The 14,826-nt window shown below is 38.3% G+C and overlaps 1 protein-coding gene across 4 annotated transcripts in view; it reads right to left on the bottom strand.

The window, feature by feature from the left end:
• The window catches only part of TAPT1 (transmembrane anterior posterior transformation 1), a 106,444-nt gene that overhangs the window by 44,777 nt on the left and 46,841 nt on the right, over positions 1-14,826 (bottom strand). For all 4 annotated transcript variants that reach the window (XM_050947721.1, XM_050947722.1, XM_050947723.1 and 1 more), the window contains 2 exons: positions 6,788-6,950; positions 1,320-1,455 (listed from right to left, as the gene is read on the bottom strand). In XM_050947721.1, the coding sequence (XP_050803678.1) occupies positions 1,320-1,455; positions 6,788-6,950 (299 nt within the window). The remainder of the gene's footprint in view (positions 1-1,319; positions 1,456-6,787; positions 6,951-14,826) is intronic.

Genomic DNA, 14,826 nt, shown 5'->3' with positions numbered 1-14,826 from the left:
ATAAAAAAAACAATCAGGTTCTTAAACAAGAAAAGCTTTTAATTAAAGAGAGAAAAAACAGTAAAAGTTATCTTTGTAAATTTAAAAAAAATGGAATAGGTACAGGGTCTTTCAGCTATAGACATTGGGAACACCCTCCCAGCCTAAGTATACAAGTACAAATTAAAATCTTTTCAGCAAAATATCAATTTGAACTCCTTTCAGCCAAATACACATTTGAACTTCTTCCAACCAAATACACACTTGCAAATAAAGAAAACAACCATAAGCCTAACTCGCTCTATCTACCTAGTACTCACTAGTCTGAACTTATAAGAGCCTGTATTGGAGAGAAACCTGGTTGCACATCTGATCCCTCTGAGCCCCCAGAGTGAACAACAACCGAAACTAACAGCACAGCACAAAAACTTCCCTCCCTCAAGATTTGAAAGTATCCTGTCTCCTGATCGGTCCTCTGGTCAGGTGACAGCCAGGCTTACTGAACTTGTTAACCCTTTATAGTTAAAGAGATATAAAGTACTTCTGTGCTATTAACTTTTCTTATCTGTTTATGACAATGACAAAGAAATAAGAACCACTTCCATTCTTTATTGACATTAGAAGACACTACCATAAAGAATATACGAATTTCTGCCTTATAAAAAGTTTCTTGCTTCTATAACCCAATTTGAAAGTCAGGAAGATGGACAGACAAGCTGCTCTGAAGGGCACCTCAAGCCAACCTCCTCACTTAAAGAACAACACTGTTGCATGGCTGCATGGGGCAACATCAGGAGTAATGCAATATATGAGTGTATTTAATCTAGTGACAAAAATAGAAAAAACCCTAGAGCTGGAGGAGGGAAGCAAAAATAATTATTAGAGTTATATTTTTTCCAAACAAATATTTTCAAATTAGGAGGGCAATTATGCTGTACCGAAGCTAGTAAAATTGCTGTTTTAAAAACCTCTTGTGAGAAAATACTTAAGTGTAAGCACAATCAATATTCATTCAGAGTCCATTTGTTTCCATTTGCTCCACTTTTGGTGTTAGCAAGATCATCAACTGCTGCATGAGAAATACAACCCTTAACTCACATCTTGGCAGGTTAAAAGTGTTTCAATTCACTTTTAAAAAATGAAGTACTGTAAATCTTATTCTGAAAATGAATGTGAATATGTAATTTCAGGCACGCCCAGAAACATATTCAAATAATTTTTACACAATTCTGTTTTTAAATTATTCTTATTTTAATTTACTGAGAAATTCTTTAACCTAATGTACAACAAGCTAAAGAAAATTGTTGCAATTAATTCTGACAAAAAGCAAGGAAGGATACAGACATACAGCACTGCCATGAAAAAGTGAGGAATCACACCTATATGAGCTCTTTTTCTCTCCTTAGGTTCAGTAGCTGTCCAATAAAGGGCATCCAAAATATCTTGCCCAAAAGAGGAAAACAGGCGATCGGCCACCTAAAGAGAGAGACCTTTTAATATTTTAAAACATTGCTTCTCCTATTAAAATAAGTCATTTTAATACATTGCAATAGTTAAAGCTCAACCCACAAAAAGGGCCTTAGAGGCACAATTTTTTTTCCATATGATTTTCCTTTTTTGGACACATCATTCCACTGCGAAGTTTTCCCAGTGCTATGTTACAGTTGCCTTGTTCACATTCCTAAATGGTCTACTCTTCCCTAACCCCACCATCTCTCTCTTTCAGCAGGACTTACTCTGGCACTGGACATCTACTTGATAAGCGCAAAGCAACGCACATTGGAAAAAATAATCTCAACTATAAATACAAAATGATGGGGTCTAAATTAGCTGTTACCACTCAAGAAAGATCTTGGAGACATCATGGCAGTCAAAAAAGCAGAACATTAGGAACCATTAGGAAAGGGAAACATCAAACAGAACATATCATAATGCCACTATATAAATCCATGATACACCCATGCCTTGAATAATGCATGCAGTTCTGATTGCCTCATCTCTAAAAGATAGATCAGAATTGAAAAAGTTACAGAGAAAGGCAACAAAAATTATTAGGGAGTATGGAACAACTGCCATACAAGGAGAGATTAAAAAGACTGGGAACATTCAGTTTAGAAAAGACATGACTAAGGGGGGATATGATAGGGGTCTGTAAAATCACGAATGGTGTGGAGAAAGAGAATAAGGAAATATTATTTACCCTTTCACATAACACAAGAATCAGTGGTTACCCAATGAAATTAATACACAGCATGTTTAAAACAAAAGGAAGTACTTCTCCACACAATGCAGTCAACCCGTGGAACATGTTGCCACAGAATGTTGTGAAGGCCAAACATATAACTGGATCAAAAATAATTAGGTAAGTTCATAGAGGATAGCTCCATCAATGGCTATTAGCCAAGGTGGTCAGAGATGCAACCCCACGCTCTGGATGTCCCTAAACCTCCAATTGCCAGAAGCTGAGACTGGACAACCAGGGATGGATGACTGACATCCCTGTTCTTTTCATCCCCTCTAGCATCTTGCTCTGGCCACTGTCAGAAGATAGGATACTGGGCTAGATGGACCTGACCCAGTATGGCCATTCTTATGTACTTATGGACATGAAATCCTGGGCCCTGGCAAAAACTGCAGCTATGGCAGCCCGTGGTTAGTGGCAGACTGCAATTCAAACTTCTTTCACAAATCAACATGTTCACTATCATGCCACAAAGTCAGCCTGCATCTCTTTTTTTCCAAATATTTTAAAAGAATGAAGGAAAAGGTAATGATAAACAGCGAAGTGTCAAGATGGGGGAAGAGGGAGGAGATGTCTAGTGGGGGGTATGGCAAAGATTGGCATTTGGTCTGTTCATATAACACCTTCACTAATGCCCTGGAGCACAGAATGACTGGCACAAATTCAGATAACATTTAAAGGAATTACAAATACCAAAGAGGACAGAAAAATGACACAAAGGGATCTAGAGGGATTAGAAAAATGGGCAGAACATAACATGAGAGCGGATTTGGAAAACTGCAGACATCTGAGGAAATGCAATCTGAAATATATATGCAATGGGGGAGGAAGAACCCAGAAAGCAACGATTCTGATAGGAATGCAGTAATAATCATGTGTAGCAAATTACACAAGTTTGCTATTCAATACAGCAGCAAGAAAGGTCCAGATGATTAAATTTAGTTCTCAGCAACTGGAGATATTGCCAAATTGAAAGCAGTTCAGAAGAGAATTGATGGAATCTCTTCCTCCAGCACATACATACAAGTCTGGAATATTTTAAATTAAAATGAACAAAGCACTGGAGGATGTACTTTAGAGAACAATTCTATATTCATAGAGCATGTTTGGCTGAATTAATAAGTATTTTCCATCTCTTACGAGGCTGACCCAAGTAAACAGATAAATATGACAACACTAATATATTACCATTCCTTATTAAACTATAAGATTGTGATATAAAAAACACTGTCATAAAAGGTATTAAGATTAATGCTTCATTCAGCTGTTCTTTTGTAAACTAAAAATGACAACTTTAGACAAGTAAAGGCTATAAGCAGTAATATCAGAGTAGAACAGAAGATATACAAGCAAGCACTGCCACAATTAACTAAAAGGTTTTTCATAGAACAACGTAAAGTCAGCCAGGGCTCAATGCTTTTTTTTTAAGCTGTTATTACTCAATTTTTAAAAAGTTATTGAAGAGCAACGTCTGACGGAAATTAGAAAAGTTCAACAAACTCTCAAGCTAACACTTATTATTTAGTACCACTAAAAAAACTTAAAGGTGAAGATGTGACCAAAACAGCAAATGGTAGTTATATGCTGAATGTCCCAAAGAAGACACTTAAGAGTAGCATTTAGTTATTAACTGCCTACCCTCACCGCATTATGACAACAGAATCTCCTACTCTGAGTTATTTCAAATTTAGCAGCTTGAAATTTTGAATTAGAAAAAGAATTAGATTAATTCAAAAGGATATTTACAATGGCACTGTTTTCGGCTTTTTACTTTTCTCAGTGAAGGTGGTCAACAACCCCTTGCTCCAGCTCCATGTGATGCCTCATCATGCACTTTGGTGAAGTGGCACCCACTATAGAATACTTAAGGAGTCAGGTAAGTTTGGTTTTGCGCACAATATTGCGGGGGGTTTAAAAGGTGTCTTTTCTTTTAACATTTAAGTATCTTTAGCTCTTAGGGTATAAAACAAGGAAACACCACGCAATATTGTGGGGTTTTTTAAAGTGGACTTACCTAAACCCTATATGCCGGCTCCAGGCTCCAGTAGAGTTCCATGGTGAATGTTGTGTCACCAGCATAACACACGCTGGGGCTTCATAAGGAGCAGGAGCCGGTGGGTCTGAATCTAAAAAAAGAAAAGCGTCATTTTAAGCCAACTGGGCTGAACGCACCCCTTAGTCTGGTTATTGGGGTGGCATTCAGCACATTATTTGGAAGTTTTTTATTTCTATCAAATCCATTTGCAGGACAATTTTCTCTGACCCAGAGACAGCCGAAAACATCATTGTAAACATCTTTGTCAGTCTAATCATTTCTCCAAATTAAAATTTCAAAATGAGAAATTTGAGTTAAGTATATTTTGATACAAATGTAAGTCTGGTTATTGCCTTTTAAAAAAAATAATTAAGAGGTGTCTATTCCTATACGGGCAACTTGAAAGGTGTACTACTAGTGGCAGATCTGTGTTTGGGTAAAATGGAAACATGCTCCCAGCAAGTATGCTGAGTGGGACCTAGGACCCTCTGTTTCCTTCTGTGATTTAGGCTTGTAAAAAGCCTGCAGAAATCATTTTTCCTGCTCTGCTAGGCATGAAGTTATTCATGGCAGATCAAAGAAATCCAATACACTTTCTAGTTGGATCCTTCTCCACTGAAATTAAAGGGAGTTTGCTTTGCTAACCACAGTAGCTATGAGCAGTATCAGAACACAGAATTCAGATCAGCAGAAACTATTTCCTTGCTCTCGAGCAGGGAAGTGCACTATTGGTTCTGCTTGGATTCAGGTAAAGCCACACAAACTCTCCCTCTGTTAACTCAGTGATGGGATGACATACGCCTTCTGTTTCTCTGAGCAAAATACGGAAGTCTCCTTTTACAATTTGTAATAAGTAGCCATCACTGTTTTGAAACAGTTAAACTGAAATGAAATGAACTATTTTGAGCATTAATAAGTTGTATCATACTTGGATTTACTTACTAAATCATGATCACTCATACTGTCAGAGATTAAGAAACTGTATGTGGATGAATGTCTCCTAGAATGTCACAGTCCACATGATCTCAGAGTGCTGAATTTTGCATTTTGATTTCCAGATTATTTAAAAGTAGTAATTAAAAAAAATTATTTGCAAGGCAAGAAAGCCTTAACAACTAAACATCCAAGGTAACTAACATAGATTGCTTATTTCAGGAAGTGTATTAATATTGTGGTTATGAAATGTGCTTCTTATTCATTATTTTCAAACAGCAGTAGGGAATAACTCATGTCTAGAACCAAAATCTCTAGATTTTGGACAAACCACGGCCCGATCTCAATAATCCTCAAAGGTTTGTTAGACATCTGTATCATACTAATTATTCAAGGACTATTAGGAACACTATAGTATCCTGGCAGAACAAGAGAAGCTGTAGTATCCCCTTAAACACGTTATGCCACTTACATGCTACAGATATGCAGATCTGGAGTCAGATTCAAGCCTTATCCAACTACTACTTCTTAAATGTTATTTACTATTGTTCACTACATTTTAGTGATAAGAAAATCACAGTTGTAAAAGCACAGTTGTCCAAAAGCTTTATATTAATAATGAATAATACAAAAACAGATTGTGACAGGGTGCCTGCTCCACACTGGGCTCTAAGGGGTTAACAGAGCGCAAGAAGGCTGTGCAAGAGGCAGCCAATTAGAGAAAGGCTGAAAGGAGCAGCCAATCAGGGCCAAGAGGATGCCACAGTCTTTGGAGAAACATGGATCCTAGAGCAGGAGTGACGGTGGTGAGACACCACCTGAAGAGGGCACAGAGCTAACTCCCAAGAAAGCCAGCAGCTGGTGCCACAGTGGTGCATAAACCCCGTTACACAAATACTTTTGAGTTTTTCCAGGATTTCCCTTTATTCTGCCTCATAAACGTTCTCTCCCTCTGCTTCCCTCCCCTGTTTCTCTAACACTCCTCTAAACTCATGGCAGAAACTCTATCCATGCACTCAGACTTTTCTCTGATGGTATGGATTGGGAGAGGTTGAAAGTATCGATTTTGGTTTTTGTAGACAAGTCTAAGCATACTAAAAGGCACATTTTTAAAAAGAAAAATTAAATAGATAAATTTAATCTACCTTTTGCCTTTTCTTTTTTCTTCCATAGGATTTTGCCACTAGTGGGCAAAACCTTCTCAGAAGCTCTTCCTATTCCAAATAATTTTTTCAAACTATCAGTCTCTGACTCTTGCATTTCAAGTTTCAGTCTCTTCTCTGTTTTCTATTTCTCACTTTCTCTCTTCCTCAATTTTTATTTAACTTAATTAACTCTGACTGCATTACAGGAAACAGATTTATGAAAGAGTATGTATAACAAAGTTCTTGCGCCCTGTTTTATGGAAGCATCTCTTATAGATATTTTCATGTCCACATCTATTTTACTATATGTTAAAGTCCACCTTGAGGTTTAACATCTTTCTACTTACTATATTAGAGAGATGTACAAAGTACAAAAGTCATAACAATATGTTATATTAGATATCCTGAAAGAAAGCATACTTTGACATTTCCTTTTGATACCAATGCCCTTACCTCCAGCATGTTGTAGATGATGTAGAGTTTTATGACAGACTGTCCTCTTATCAGATGGTACATCATAGAGTAGTCAACATAGTGCATCATGAAGTAGCAGATGACCAATATAACTCCTTTGAAAATGTCACATACCTGAGCAGGTTGTAGCAAACGTCTATCGCTGAAATATAAAGCATAAAATAATTCTACTATATGTTATACAGTCACAAAACACAAAGGCCACTAGTTGATATGCACTGTTGGCTAAGAATACATAGTATTTGAAATAGGGCTAAAAATCCAAGAAGCAGTGAACTAGGAAAAAATTATACAAAATTACAGCTCAGTCTTGAATAGGATTGCTTCTCTGCTGGCTGTCAAGACTCCAGGCATTCAGATAAAATCTCATTTGCTCCCAACCCTGACAAGAGCCTAGTGCACATAGGTATATTTAATTTTACTTAACCCTTCATTCTGGGCCATTTTACATATCAATTTAATCTTTTCCCTTACAAAAGTAGCCATGCTCGCTTCACTCTTTGAGAAGGAAATGAAGCAGCGTTCTCTGAGACTGCAGTACAAAGAATGAGATGCTGAGGGATGGAGCACAACCCCCTAATATACTATTCAATATCTCTTTTTAGTACACCTCTACCCTGCTGTAACGTGGTCGTGGGGAGCCAAAAATCCCTACTGTATTATATCTGAAACCACGTTATATCGCATTAGGGGCAGCAGGGTTCCAGCGGTGACTTAAAGAGCTCCAGGCTACAGCTGCTGCGGGAAGCCCCAGGCCCTTTAAATCGCCAGCAAGCCCTGCTGCCACAGCCCCGGGGTAGCAGTGGCGGGACTCCAGCAGTGATTTAAAGAGCTCTCGATTCCGGCCACTGTGGGGAGCCCAGGCCCTTTAAATCGCTGGTGAGTCCTGCTGCCACAGTCCCGAGGTAGCAGCGGCAGGGCTCTGCGTGATTTAAAGGGCCCGAGGATCCCTGCAGCAGCCGGAGCCCCGGACCCTTTAAAGCACTGCCGGAGCCACGCTGCTACCACGTTATACGCGGACCTGTGTTATATCGAGTCGCATTATAGCGGGGTAGAGGTGTACTAAGATTCTGCAGATTTCTCAAAAGCACACAGCCTGAAATGTGCAAGTCCCAAGGTAGCTCCCAAACACATGTAGCCATGTAAAAGTACACAGCATAACACTTTCCACACATGTTCTTCTGCCTTAGCTGTATGGCTACCAACCATTCAATGTACTTTAACTAAAACCATACAAAGCATGCCAACTTGTCCCAAGACACACACACTTCATATTTAGCATGATGAAATTCCAAGGAAGATACTTACCTATGAATGCTTATAAACAACTACTTAGCACTAATCAGATGCTGAACACTTGAAATTCTTACAGATTGGGTCAAAGCACCATAGCACCAAATATCAAAAAGCACATGGCAAACTAATGTGAAGTAAGCCTCAAAACATTCTTGTTAGGTACCGTACATAATCATGTCTACATTTGAATTAAAACACGTTTATTAACAAATTAAAGCTTTAGTACATACAAGGACACTACAGTTAACTTTGACCAGTTAAAATGACTATTATTATGACTGTATTCTTGTCTACACTAGAACTTTCTGATGCATTCACAGGTGTTAAAACATGATCATTAATTCTGGTGTAGATCAGCCCAGAAAGATAATGCATCTTTGCTCCAGCTGGAGAAGACGTGAAACTGCCTGGAAGCTGGACACAGAGTATGTTCCTTTATCTTCAGGGTTGTCTACATTTGGACATTTTCGGGAATAGTTATTTTGGTCTAAGCCCCTGTGTGAATACTTATTCTGGAATAAATGAATTTAAAAGGCACTCATATACGAGAATTAGTGTGTAAACGGGAGTTTATACCAAAATAACTACTCTGGAATACTTATTCTGGAACAGCTATTTCAGTACATTTGCAAGTGTGAACAAGCCCTTATTTTCTACCAGCCTAAGGAAATTAAAAAATTACTGGCAAGAAAGAAACTGCCTGGACAGATACATATACATAATGAAATCACTCTATGCAGAAATTATAAAATATGGCAGAGATGCTATGAGTGATACATTTAAAGGAAGAGCCATAATCAGATTTAACTGGTACCTTATCAGAACGTAAAATGTAGACAAAATTTTAGTACATTCCCAAAGCAAAAATTGTGGTATAAAAATACAATGAATATGTTGGGTTAAGCGTACATAAATTATGTAAGGTATACAGTTCCATTGCAGCAGATTACTTTACTTATTTGCAGTACTATTGTAAGCCCCATTGGTCCCAGGATATGAGACACACAAGGCAGGTGAGGTAAAGGCTTTCACAGTTGTCCAATAAAAGATAATACCCCTTACCTACCTTGTCTCTGATTACTTTACTTAACAGAAGTAGGCAAATTCTACATTCTCCTTGGACTGACAAAATCAGAAGCCCATCTACTCATTGCAGTGTTTTACACACACTCCACACAATAGTTTAATGATTCCAACTGATTATTTACTTATTTATTTAGAATCTTGAATTACAGACTGACTAAAAAAGCCTCATTTTTTCATTACTATACCCTTGTTTTTCCTCCTTCCCTCTCTCCTGCTATTGTTAATTGGCCACTCATTTATTATGTCTTGAATTAGTCTGTAAACTCTTAGGAGTTTGGACAATGTCATTTTATGTGCTTGTACAAATCTAGCACAAGAAGATTCCAATCATGATTTGTGCTTTTGGTTGCTCCTGTAATATAAATTAGACAGTGTTAACAGTAGGCATCATTTCAATTTTAAGGCACGATACATTCTTTTCAGCTAAACACTGCATCGTGCTACTGTGGCATAATATAATGCAGGTTCTACATAAAAGCTCATTTCTTGCAAAAAACACATGGCTGATAGTGTTTGAACCAACTGTTTATATGGATTCACACTCTTGAGGAGAGTGTCATATTTGTCCCAAGCAACTGCATGTACCTATGTTGCGGTGTTTAATGTCCATTTTGCTTCTGTCTTCACTAAAAAGGGAAATGGTTACCAGATATTCAACACAATTTAATATTAAACACAAGGGGAAGGAGCATAAGCCAAAACACGGAAAGTACAGGTTCAAGAATATTTAGATAAATTAGATGTATTCAAACTGGCAGGGCCCATCCTAAGGTACTTAAGGAACTAGCTGAAGCAATCTTGGAACTGTTAGTATTATCTTCAAGAACTCCAGGAAGATAGGTGAGGTGCCAGAAGACTGAAGAATGGCAAACATACTACCTATTTTTAAAAAGGATAACAAAGAGGACCCAGGGAATTACAGACCAGTCAGCCTAACATCGATATCCGGAAAGATACTGGAAAAAATTAAACAATTTGCCAGTACCTAGAGGATTATAGGGTTATAAGTAATAGCCAGAATAGATTTGTCAAGAACAAATCATGCCAAGCCAACCTAATTTCCTTCACTGACAGAGTTACTGGTCTAGTAGATGGGGAAGAAGGGGGAAGCAGTAGATATGATACATCTTGATTTTAGTAAGGATTCTGACATAGTCCTACATGACATTCTCATAAGCAAACTAGGGAAATGTGGTCTAGATGAAATTACTCTGAGGTGAATGCACAATTAGTTGAAAGACAGTACTCAAAGAATAGTTATCAATGGTTTATTGTTAAACTAGAAGGGAATATTTAGTGGGGTTATCTTGGATCTGATATTATTCAATATTTTCCATTCATTTCTTGGATAATGGAGTTTATAAAATTTGTGGATGACAAGAAGCTGGGAGAGGTTGCAAGCACTCTGGAGGACAAGACTAGAATTTAAAATGACCTTGACAAACTGGAGAATTTGTCTAAATTCAACAAGATGAAATTCAATAAAGAAAAGTGCAAAGTACTTCACGTAACAAGGAAAATCGCAAATACATAACTACAAAATGCAGAGTAACTGGCTAGATGGTTGTACTGCTCAAAAGGCTCTGGGGGCTATCGTGCATCACAAATTGAATATGCATCAACAACATGATGCAGTTGCAACAAAGGCTAATATTCTGGGGTGCATTTAACAGGAGTGTCTTATGTAAGACAAGGGAGGTAATTGTGCCGCTCTATTCAGAATGGGTGAGGCCTCAGCTGGAGTACTGTGTCCAATTCTGGGCACCACACTTTCAGAAAAATGTGGGCAAATTGGAGAGCTCAGGGAAGAGCAACAAAAATGATAAATGGTTTAGAAAACCTGACCTATAAGGAAAAGTTCTAACTATTGGGCATGTTTAGTCTTGAAAAAAGAAGACGACTTAGGTGGGACCTGATAGTCTTTATAACAGCCCTTAACATTTTGGAAGAAGATGGTAAACAAGGGGTCTCTATGTCCTCTGGAGACAGGACAAGAAATGGATTTAATCTTCAGCAAGGGAGATTTACATTAGACATTGGGAAAAGCTAACATAAGGATAGTTAAGCACTGGAATAGGCTTCCAAGGGAGGTTGTTGAAGCCCCATCATTGGAGGTTTTTAAGAACAGGTTAGACACAGCTGTCAGGAATAGTCTAGGTTTACTTTGTTCTGGTTCAGCACAGAGGGCTGGCCTTGATGACTTTGAGGGCCTTGCCAGCCCTACATTTCTATTTTATGATCCTAGTTCAAAATGTCACAGCACAATTATCGTCTAGCACATTTAATCATCCAGGTAAGGAAGGTGAGTGTCAAGAGCTGTTGTGTATTTAATATGGGATAGGAGAAATGTATTATCCATGCAATTAACTGCTTCAGTGTAAGACCTTCCACAGGGCAACCTGGGGGACAAAGTGCTGTCTTAACCTACCCATCAATATAAATTTCACATATCTCCTACATTCATTTATTCAATACACTTGCTTCTATTTTTGTCACCACTGTAAAACAGTCATTTTCCCCAGAAATTTAGCATCATGCTCAAATTGAGACTCACGTTTAAACATGTGATTAATATGGTATAATTTCTGTAATATCCTGAACAAACCTTACTGAATTAAACTTGATTCAAGAAAGTTTAATTTAAGAGTTCACTGAATTGAAAATGCAAATGTTTATGTATTATCATGGGATCGTATGCAACTTATCTAGGGGGGAGACATGACTATTGTAAACCCTGGGAAGTGTTATGATTTCAAAAGGACTATCTGAACAACGTACAGTATCCTAGACACAAGACTGTGACCTTCTGAAACTTCACCCTGAAGAGGGGACCATTGTCTGGTTTATCACCTATTCACAGTCTCTGCATATCAAAGACCTAATCTGTATAAAGGAGCAACTTTCATACTCATGGATGTTCTTGTTCTGAGCAAAAGATGTTATGAACTTGTAACCACAGTGTGGGATCTGAAGGTCTAATCCCCTGCCAGAGCCCCTGTTGGGCTTAAGGGTGATCTCTGGTAAAAACTTACTAGCATTCAAGTCCTTTTATTGTTTTTAATATGTTTTCCCTGTAATGCTTCCACTTTAAGAATAAATGTGTTTGCTTAGAAAAAGCTGTGTGGTTAACTGTGGGCAATTATGCTGTTCATAGCTTCTGAGGAGAATGCAAAGCATGCCTGTTTACGCAGTCTGACTTGCTAAGGAATTCACAGGATAAACAGGCAGAAAATATCCTGGTCAGGAGGGAGAGAGACATATCCCTCCATCCAAGAGAGGTGACAGCTGAGGAGCCAGATGCTTAAGAGTAGCCCATGCTGGCCCACGGAGGGGGGGGAGGGGGGAAAAAGGAGGAGATATAGGTTCAGTTGCCCTAAACTGTGACAGAAAGGGGCTTTCAGACCTTTTTAATATTGAGCATGCAATGGGTTTTGAGAACTAAAATGTGGAGTGGCAAGCTAACAACATACATCCACAGAATTGCACCAATTCAACCAAAGTGGTTTGAAATCACATCTTCAGTTAATCTAGTGCAACTGTGTGTACCCAGAGATTGGCCAATCACAGGTGAAGGACGAAATAGAGGGCAGCGTATAGGAGGAAAGAAGAGTTTATATACATGGCCGGTTTTTCTCCCGAGAAAGAAAAAGAATGACCAATGTACTACAACAGCACCATTTACTCCTGAGGAAAAGGAACTTGACAACAGTCTTATGTCTAAAGCAGGTGCTAAAAGTGAGCAGGGAATAGCAGCTTCCTATACTGGTCTGCTGAACCCCTACGTCAAGGCGGTCCCAAAAATAGAAGTAGCCATACAAGTAGACTAGAGGTGAATTAAGTGGATATCACAGCTACCAGCTAAGTAAGCGGCGTAGTAGGTTTTCTCTAGATTTTCCTGGGAAAAGATTGGGGAGGTTAGCAGAGGAAAGTGATATTTTGAAATTATTAGAAAGATTCCTGCCTACCCATTACCAGTTCCCCGATCCCCTCGAGAGGTATGGGGTGGGATTTTTTAAATTGACAACTGAACGTTGATTGTATATGTGTGTAGTTTCATAGCTTCTCTAGTCACCAAAATGGTCATGATAGGATGCTTATGAGCAAAAGGTGGCCACAATTACTACCATTACAATCTTGGAGAGCAAATTTTAAGCTAAGACAGTTTTTTTCCTTGAACAGTGTGTTCATCCTTGGTATATTCTTCAGTGCTGGGAAAGGCGAACAGCAGCCACATAAACAGAAAGCCTACTGTGGAAACATATCCTCAAAATGCATCTATAACCAAGCATGCATGTTTGTTGCTGTGTGCAATCCAAGCTCATCTAAAAGAAAGTTATGTTTGGTACATGCTAGCTCCGGTAGGGTAATATCCAAACAGCCTGCTGTCCAAGATGTTTCCTATAACCTCTTACTTCTGGAATCCAGAAGTAAGTGGTTTTTGTGAATCAATTACATTTCTATAATATGCTGGCAATATAGCTAAACTTGGTTTAAGTCATAACTACTGTATCTCCATTCACGAATCTACAGAATTCTTTGAGGTGGTCAACAAGCATGTGGACAATGGTGATTAACTATATCCACTGGATATAGTGTATTTAGATTTTCAGAAAGCCTTTGACAAGGTCCTTCACCAAAGGCTCTTAAGGAGAGTAAACTCTCATGGCATAAGAGGGAAGCTCCTCTCATGGATCAGTAACTGGTTAAGAGATAGGAAACAAAGGGTAGGAATAAATGGTCAGTTTTCAGAATGGAGAGCAGTAAATAGTGGTGTCACCCACGGGTCTGTACTGGGACCAGTCCTATTCAATATAGTCATAAATGATCTGGAAAAGAGGAACAAACATTGAGGTGGCAAAATTTGAAAATGATACAAAGCTACTCAAGATAGTTAAATTCAAAACAGACTGCAAAGAGTCACAAAGAGACCTCACAAAACTGCTGACTAGGCAACAAATTAGCACATAAAATTCAATGATAAATGTGAAGTAATGCACACTGGAAAATATAATCTCAACTATACATATAAAACGATGGTGTCTAAATTAGCTATTACCACTCAAGAAAGAGATCTTGGAGTCACTGTAGGTAGTTCTCTGAAAACATCCACTCAATGTGCAGTGGCAGTCAAAAAAGTGAACAGAATGGGATAGATAATTAGACAGAAAATATCATATTGCCTCTATAGAACTCTGTGGTGTGCCCACATCTTGTGGTGACCCCATCTCAAAAAAGATACATTGGAATTGAAAAAGTTTCAGAAAAGGGCAACAAAAATGATTAGGGGTATGGAACAGCTGCCATATGAGGAAATGTTAAGAAGACTGGGACTTTTCAGCTTGGAAAAGACACGACTGGGGGAGGAGGGGGGAGGCTTTATAGAGGTCTATAAAATCATGACTGATATGGAGAAAGTAAATAAGGAAGTGTTATTTACTCCATCTCATAAACACAAGAACTAGGGGTCATCAAATGAAATTAATAGGCAGCAGGTTTAAAACAAACAAAAGAAAATATTCCTTCACACAGCACACAGTCAACCTGTAGAGCTCCTTGCTAGATGATGTTGTGAAGGCCAAGACTATAACAGGGTTAAAAAAAGAACGAGATAAATTCATGGAGGATAAGTCCATCGA

The sequence above is a fragment of the Gopherus flavomarginatus genome, chromosome 3 (assembly GCF_025201925.1).
Source record: "Gopherus flavomarginatus isolate rGopFla2 chromosome 3, rGopFla2.mat.asm, whole genome shotgun sequence".
In the NCBI taxonomy this organism is placed as follows: Eukaryota; Metazoa; Chordata; order Testudines; family Testudinidae; genus Gopherus; species Gopherus flavomarginatus.
Note: the sequence above shows the minus strand (reverse complement) of the source record. Positions and strands in the feature narration are given on the sequence as shown.